At 49.5% G+C, this 9,019-nt stretch overlaps 1 protein-coding gene across 1 annotated transcript; it reads right to left on the reverse strand.

The window, feature by feature from the left end:
* Positions 1-384: 384 nt before the first annotated feature.
* On the reverse strand, positions 385-6,331 carry LOC311322522 (ras-related protein Rab-33B-like; the record flags this gene model as incomplete). The annotated part of the gene is made up of 3 exons (XM_084454607.1): positions 385-754; positions 1,384-1,562; positions 6,116-6,331. 3 exons carry the CDS (start codon positions 6,329-6,331, stop codon positions 385-387), a joined length of 765 nt encoding a protein of 254 aa, XP_084310733.1.
* Between the last annotated feature and the right edge of the window lie 2,688 nt (positions 6,332-9,019).

A 9,019-nucleotide genomic window follows, 5' to 3' on the forward strand; every position in this document is an offset into this window, starting at 1 on the left:
TTCCCCGAATAGAAACAGAAAAGGTATGTTTGTTGTGTAATGCCCACATGGCCCAGAGATACACAGTACTGGACACACACACACAAACACACACACACACACGCGCGCGCGCCCACACCCAGAAACAAACACACATGCATATAAAATTATACAGTACAGAGTCTGAAAAGGCACACCTCAGTGGCTGTAACAAAAGTCAGTGTAAACCAAACCACACCCCCACAGGCCCAAAGCCATATCACACCCAAACCCTCTCCATCTCTCATTGTAACCAAGGCGAATACCTTAACCACGCCCCTTGGTCGAAAGCCCACCCACCATGCGCCATCGACGACCGCGGCAGAGGTCCTCGGTGATGAGGCGGGCGGAGCGCCGTCCGTCACCTTAGCAGGTGCACGCCCACATGTCCTTCTCCAATCCCTTATTGGCCGGGAGTTTAAATGAGGCCATGACGCCCCCCCCGGGGTCTCCGGTCGCTACGGGAGGGTTCCTCTGTCTCACTACCCTGGCTGCCAGGGCCTGGAGCACCGCCTCCACCCTCTCCTGCTGGTGCTGGGTTCCGAGCCTGCTTCCTCCACCTCCTCCTTCTTCTCCTCCTCCTTCTCCGATCTCCCCGTGGTCCAGGTTCTTGGCCGAGGTCTCGAACAGCGTCATGCCGAGGGCGTCGGCAAACCTCTGCGCCCTCTCCCTGCTCACCTGGTCCAGCTCGACGCCCAGCCCACCACGGAGGTCACTCTTGTTGCCCACCAGGAACCTGGGAGAGAGAGAGAGAGAGAGAGAGAGAGAATGAATGAGAGAGACTGAAAGCTCAAAGAAGATAGACGATCCCTAAACACGTCTGTACAACCATGTGGGACCTCGACTCAATGGCGGACTGGCCATTGGGACGTTCGGGACGAATCCCGATGGGCCCGTCCTCAAGTGGGCTGGTGTGGGGCTCCGTGGGCCGGTGTGGATGCCCGCACGAGCACGACAATCGGATTCCCCCCCCACTCAACAAATTGCTCAGCACCCCCGCCCCCAACCCCCCCAACAAATCGGAGAGCCCGTTCAGACCTGAATTATTTCCCCAGTCCACCCCTGCCTCGACTGACGAGTGAGATTTTTTTGGGGGGTCCACAGAATTGCCAAGCGTACCAGCGGGAGGACTGGAGTAGCAACTAGTATCCAACCGCTCAGCAAGAACGTGTGAATGGAATGTTAAGAGTGGTACCAACATAGCATCAACACCCCGCCCCCCTCCCAATATTCATTTGACTACCTGGGGCCTTAGATTGCTGATTTTGGAGGCATTTGACTATAACTAACATGATGGTTATGATGCTGGGAACGGAGAAGACGATGCTGATACTACGTTCATTTATGAAGATGATGATGACTGACCTGGGGATGTTCTGTCCGAGGGAGTTCCGGCGACACTCCTCCACCCAGGCGTCCAGGGCCCGGAAGGAGGCGGGGCTGGTGACGTCGTAGACGAAGAGCACGGCGTGCACGTTGCGGTAGTACTGCTGCACCATGGACTTCCTGAAGCGCTCCTGGCCGGCCGTGTCCCACAGCTGGAGCTGGTTTGAGAAGGGAGGGGGGGATATGATGATGATGATCAGAGTAGAGTCGCTGCCCAGGGCTGCCCATCTGTCGTCGCAGGCTCAAAACTCATCTCTTCAAGAAGTACTACCAGGAAGTACTACCTCGATCCTCCCTCTTAAGCACCTATATTATATTTTAGATTGCTATTCTTGCACTTTGCCTTCAACACCAGATTATGCTCTTAGTCACTTGCTTTAGAAAGAAGATGCAGCTCTGGCAAAGTAGTAGTACATTGGCTTTTCTTACGTTAAATGCAATTATTGTTAGTCGCTTTGGATAAAAGCGTCAGCTAAATGACTGTAATGACTTTAATGTAACTCATAGAGAGCAAGTGGTGACAGGGGGACTTTGGAATTGCCAGTCGGCGGTGCCCAAAGCTGAGTTTATCTCAGGCTATGCATCCTTGCTCTCCCTCAGCTTCCTTGCTCTCACCGAGACATGGATCACACCAGAGAACACTGCCACACCCGCAGCCCTGTCAGATGTGTATTCTTTCTCCCACACTCCCAGAGCTGCGAGGCGAGGTGGTGGTACAGGCCTGCTCATTTCCCCAACATGGAAATACTCACTCGTCTCCATTCCACAGTTCTCCCCTCCCTCTTTTGAATTCCATGCTGTCTCTGTCATGTATCCAATCAAGCTCACCATTGCTGTTGTGTATCGCCCACCAGGTCCTCTTGGTGAATTCCTAGAGGAGCTCGATACACTAGTATGATGATGATGGGTCCGCACTCATCCTTCTCGGGGACTTCAACATCCAGAGTGAGAAATTGGAACCTCTCCTCTCCTTCCTCTCCTCCTTCGATCTTCACCTCTCTTCTTCTCCTCCTACTCACAAAGCCGGCAACCAGCTGGATCTCATCTTCACTAGACACTGTTCCACCTCTAACCTGTCTGTCCTGCCCCTCCATCTCTCTGACCACTATTTCATGTCCTACTCCCTCTCCATCCCCTCTTCCCCTGTAACTCCTCCTCCTACCCACATGGTTACCGCCTGTAGCCATCTCCGCTCGCTCTCCCCTACTGACCTTTCCTCTACTGTCACCTCCGCCCTCCCCGACCCTGAATCCTTCTCTCTCCTACCCTCTGATACTGCCACTGATCTTCTCCTCTCTACTCTTTCCTCTTCTCTGGACAATCTCTGTCCCCTCACCTCCAGGCCTGCACGCCCAACTCCACCTGCCCCATGGCTGTCGGACTCAGTGCGTACTGATAGACGGAGCCTGAGAATAGCTGAGCGCAAATGGAGGAAAGGCAAGCTCCCAGAGGACCTTCTTAATTTCCAATCTCTTCTTTCCACATTCTCCTCCTCTCTGTCTGCTGCTAAAGCTGCTTTCTTCCGCTCTAAAATCCTAACCTCTGCTTCCAATCCTAAAAAACTCTTTGAAACCTTCTCTTCACTACTCCAGCCCCCACCTCCTACTCCCAACTCCTCCCTTCTCCCTGATGATTTCGCCAACTTCTTTGACAAGAAAGTTAACGATATCAGATCATCTTTCCCCCCTCCCCCGGTCAACGCTCCGTGCACGAAACTCACCCCCCCACCCTCTCTCCCCTCCCTGCTCCCCCCCTCCTCTCCACGCCCCACCTTATCCCACTTTTATCCCCTCTCCCCCAACGAGGCCCTCAACCTTGTAACATCTAACCGCCCCACCACGTGCTCCCTAGACCCTGTTCCCTCGACTCTCCTTCAGTCTGTTGCACCCGAACTCCTTCCCTTCCTAACCCACCTCATCAATGCATCTCTTGTATCAGGATGTTTTCCCTCTACTTTCAAGACTGCCAGAGTCACCCCCTCCTAAATAAACCATCTCTCGACCCCTCTGATGTCAAAAACTACAGACCGTTTTTCCCTTCTATCCTTTCTATCCAAAACACATGAACGTGCTATCTTTAACCAACTGTCTTCGTACCTCCACCAGAACGACCTCCTAGATCCCCACCAATCCGGGTTCAAGGCTGGCCACTCGACAGAGACCGCCCTCCTTGCAGTAACAGAGTCACTCCATGCCGCAAGAGCGAACTCTCTCTCCTCTGTCCTGATACTCCTAGACCTGTCAGCAGCATTTGATACGGTAGACCACCAGATCCTCCTCTCCACCCTCGAGGAGAAAGGCATCGATGGCTCTGCACACTCCCTGTTTGCATCCTACCTGACGGGCCGCTCCTACCAGGTGACATGGAGAGGGTCGACGTCGGAACCGCGTAGTCTGACTACAGGGGTTCCACAAGGGTCTGTCCTGGGTCCTCTCCTGTTTTCCCTCTACACTACATCTCTGGGCTCTGTCATTCGCTCGCATGGCTTCTCCTATCACTGCTATGCCGATGACACCCAACTGGTTCTGTCATTTCCCCCTTCTGATACAAAAGTGGAGACACGCATAGCTGGGTGCTTGGCTGACATTTCGGAGTGGATGACGACACATCACCTCAAGCTCAATCTGGACAAGACTGAGCTGCTGTTCCTCCCGGGGAAGGGCTGTAACCACCGGGACCTGGCCATCACCATTGAAGACACAGTGGTGACCCCGACTCGGACTGCGAGGAATCTGGGTGTGACCCTGGATGACCAACTGTCATTTTCCTCACATGTCACATCCGTCACACGTTCCTGCAGATTCATGCTCTACAACATCAGGAGGATTCGCCCTTTCCTCACTAATAAAACGGCGCAGGTACTCATCCAGGCCCTGGTCATCTCCCGCCTGGACTACTGCAACTCCCTCCTCGCGGGGGCACCGGCGTCAGCCATTAAACCTCTGGAACTTGTCCAGAAAGCTGCTGCTCGCCTGGTGTTCAACCACCCCAAATTCTCCCACACAACTTCCCTCCTCTGTTCCCTACACTGGCTCCCTGTAGCGGCTCGCATCCAGTTTAAAACTCTGGCGCTAACCTACAGGGCAATGAAAGGAACAGCCCCCTCCTACCTCCAGGCCATGGTCAAACCATACATCCCCTCCCGATCACTACGCTCTGCTACCTCAGGGCGACTGGTTGCCCCGTCACTCCGAGGCTCCTGCGGTCGATCGACACGGTCACGGCTCTTCTCTGTCCTGGCCCCGCAGTGGTGGAATGAGCTTCCCACTGATGTCAGGACAGAGTCGCTGCCCATCTTTCGTCGCAGGCTCAAAACTCATCTCTTCAAGAAGTACTACAACAATCCTCCCACCTAAGCACTTATTATATTATATTGCACTGTACTTTAGATTGTGATTCTTGCACTTTGCCTTCAGCACTAGATTATGCTCTGAGTCACTTGTTTTAGAAAGAAGATGCACTTGTGAGTTCTGGCAAGTAGTAGTACATTGGCTCTTCCTAGGTTAAATGCAATTATTGTTAGTCGCTTTGGATAAAAGCGTCTGCTAAATGACTAATGTAGTGTAATGTAAAAGGATGATGATGATGATTATTATTATTATTATCCATTTCACCGTCGAGAGGTTTCCCCATCGGTGTCCAAATTCCTATCTTTTCCAAACTCCATTATGTATGCTATGACTGATTATATTAAAGATGTATCTGTATTTACAAGTGTGTTCTCGAACACATCTCGACGGGGGAACGGAACTCGGCACAACACGGGGTTAAAGCGCTGACACACGGACGCATCTCCACCACACACTAATCACAGTAAAATCCCCCGTCAGCAGTCTGTGGATTCCAAGTGTAAACGTGGGAGAGACCTAACCGAAAGTCAGCAAAGCCTCCAAAAGATGTAGCCGACATCAGTAGCGTCATCATCATACTTTGTTTCCGATAGCCTAAAGGCTGTTCAAAAATCTGAATACCACCCCCCCCCCTCCCCTCCCCGAGCAGGCAGCAAACTTAGCTGGGCTAGGACACTCCTCTAGAACAAGACTAGGCTATACTTTGCCCAAAGTAGCCTATTGTTTCTCAGAGCAAAGCTTATTCACCAGGCTACACTTCCTCAATGTGGTGGACCCACCACCTTGAAAAAGAAGAACATGACCAAAACTCACTCTCTCACTTCATTGCGAGGAGTAGCCTAAAGCTATTTGGCTTGTAAACACTTCACATTAGCCTACTGAAGCAAGCAACACATATGTGACATATGTTGGTAATATTCTCTAGCTCTTTTGAGAAATGTGAAGCTCTGTCCATATCTGGTGTTTAGTTTCGACATGGCTCAGTTTGAGGTGTTGAGGGGAAATAGAACTAGCCTATACACCCTCAGCATTCTGATCGGAAAAATGTGTTATGTTACCATTAGGCATTAGGCATGATCTTAATTTGCAAATAGCTACTGAGAGCTACATAGTTCTTATTCAACTAGGCTATGTGTGATTTATATTGAGTCAAATGCATAATAGGCTATAGGCCTAAACAGCGAAGCAGACATTTGGACGCGTCAGCGATGGGGGAAAATTGTTAATGTAATTGTAGGTTATTTACTGCAATCGTCTTAAGCTGAACGAAACGAAATAGCCTATGGCTTGCATCAAGTGTTTAATTTATTTTTCCAACCGTCGGAGATCAGACAGCGGATTATTAAAGAAATGAACTTTACCTTAATTCTCTCGCCGTCGATATGGACTATCCTCTCGCGGAAATCGACTCCGATTGTCGCGTCCGTCCTTTCGAGGAACTGTCCGGCGCAGAACCGGTGGGTGAGGCAGGTCTTCCCAACTCCGGAGTCACCGATCACGATGATTTTGAAGATCCGACACCGCACAGGAGAGGAGACGCTGCTCAGAGAATTGGAGAACTCCAGAGACGAGTCCATATCAACCGAAATAACACACGGTAGACTCTCCTAAATGATCAAATGGATAGCTTCTATATTTGACAAAGCGAACTTCTCCTGTAACAATCCCAACGGCAAGTTGTCAGTTGTTAAAAACTGCAGGATAGCCTACTCAACGCTCCTCTCATTGTCGGCAGTGATGCTCATTCCCTCTGGAGGTAGACGCTCATCAAACTCCCAGCTGAACTGAACGGCTCGGTCACTTCATTTGACAGCGTGATTTCACGCGCTCGCGAGAGCTGCAGAGAGGAGAGAAGTTCCTGGAAGTCCAGAGAAGCACCATCCCAAGCATAGATATTATAAAGAACTAGACTGGCCACGCCCCCTTTAGACTCGTCCGACGAGACCGCCATGTTATGCAGGGCATCATTTGGAACATGTTACTGTTGGGCTTCAGAGCTGCTCGTCGTTTTGTTCGGTAAGTGACTAGTGACTCTTATTATATTTTAGTTTCAGCCTAAATACAGTTAGACTAGCCTTTTAAGGTTTTATGAATACTCAGGGAAGAGAATGGTAGCCTAATATGGGTATTGTAATGGTAATTATTTACTTATCTCACAATTAAATTGCATAGCTAACTGGTTAGGATAACAGTCTAGTCTAGCTGGCTGATTTGTCAATCAGCCAGGTCAAGATTAGATCGTTGCTAGGGCGATGTTGATTGGTCCGCGACCCGCCATTAATTTAAAGAAGAAGAAGATGAAGAATTCTTCCACAATAGAGTAAAGGTGGCTTAAAGGCGGCTTTAGCCGTGCCTGGTGGGCTGGGCTGAAGGGGGTCTGTGTGTAGGCAATGTATGTGCGGGGTATAATTACCTGGTTGCAGTGTAATGTAGTGGTTTCCTGGTCTGGAAGTGTGTGTGTGATAAATTCCCAGGCCGTAAAGCGCCTGTAGTTCAGTGAATGTGTGCATTGGAGTTACCAGGCTGTTTAGCTCAAAGAGCCTTAAAGTGTGGCACCAGTGTGTTTTGTGTGTTGTCACGGTGAATACCCCGTAGATTCTGACCCTCTGTGCAGAGCCTTCTACTGACCATAGCCAGCCGGTAATAGGCTAATAGACTGCCCTGTCTGTCTATTTATCCAATAAAGTGTTGCTCTTTTCTTATACGCTGTTGCTGTGTGGTGGTTCTCTGGGGTTTGGCGCCAGACCATACCGGTAAACAAAGGTGGTGGCAGCTTATAGATACCAGGCATAACCCGCTCCAGTCCCCCCTTTGTTCTGGTTTATTACAAAATAAACTGGAGACGGCATTGAAAATGGCTGCCTATTCATTTCAATGAAAGTTGCTCACCGGCGCATGAAGCCATTTGACGTAGTGGCCAAAGCTCGGTATTGCAAGTCACGTGACGGCATGCAGCCCAAGACCCATATTTCCCATGATCTGTGGATTATGATAGATAGGGCTAGAAAAGGAAAACAATTTTTTTCTAGGTATCATTCAGCATCAGAGATGTGATATCCTGTTATAGTATTATAGAATGCCCCTGCAGTTCCACCCCACGCCACTATGGTAGTAGGCCTATACCACTTACCTTGTTCAGCAGATCTCAGAACAGCACCTGTCAGGAGAGTAATGGCATGTTAGGTGGATGGTACTTGTACATTCATTAATGATTATTAAAACAGTTAAACTATAGCAAGGCTTGGATGATCATTTGAGATAAACGTCAAGTTATAACATATTGGCGACGAGGATGGGATGGATAAAGAAAGCGACTGATTGAGAACAGATTCTACACCGGAGTTCACGGCTGTGGTAGGACTGTGACATGCTGAGTGCTAACTAGCCATCTAAGGGGCTACTACTGTTGGACCACTGAGAAGGAGTAAAAATAGAAAAATTAGTTCAGTGATTGGCACCCTGTCGGCCTACTAGGCTAAAGAACAGACATGGGAAGAATACTGCGAGATACTCGAGCAGTTTTTTGAGGCAAATGGCATAGATGACGGAGAAAAGCAGAGAGCTATCCTCATCAATCAATCAATCAATCAATCAATCAATCAATCAATCAATCAATCAATCAATCAATCAATCAAAGCTTAATCAGCATAGTGGCTAGCCACGTACAAACTCATGTGAAACCTACTGAGTCCAGAGAAACCTAGCTCGAAAACGTACGAAGAACTGAAGCTTCTGATGCAAAATCACTTCAGCCCAAAACGGAGTGAGATTTTCCAGAGATATACAAGATTGTAACTACGGCTCTACACTTGAACAGATGCTAAGGGACAGGCTTGTGTGCGGGATAAATGACGATAGAATTCAGAGACGCTTGCTAGCTGAAACAGATCTGACTTTTGAGAAAGCTTATAAGATGGCGGTAGCTGCAGAAACCGCTAGTAAGAACGCGCAAGACTTACAAGCTAAGCTACCATCATCATGTAACCAAGTAAAAACGGAGAGCTCGGTAGAGAGAAAGGAAGAGAGACGTAACGATAAAACATACCAGATGCAGAGACAATGCTACCAATGTCACAGAAAGCACAGCGCAGCCGAGTGCAGGTTTAAAGAGGCGAAGTGTCACTGCTGTGGAAAAATCGGACACATTGCTAGAGCTTGCCGTAGTAAAAGCAGAGAAGGAACGAGCGCCAGTGAGCCAAAAGCACCCATAGCGGAGTGCAGAGGCGCGCGCCCGCATCGCTCTCACAACGTGAAAGAGAGAGCAG

This window comes from Borostomias antarcticus, assembly GCF_949987555.1.
Source record: "Borostomias antarcticus genome assembly, chromosome: 20".
NCBI classification, from domain to species: Eukaryota; Metazoa; Chordata; class Actinopteri; order Stomiiformes; family Stomiidae; genus Borostomias; species Borostomias antarcticus.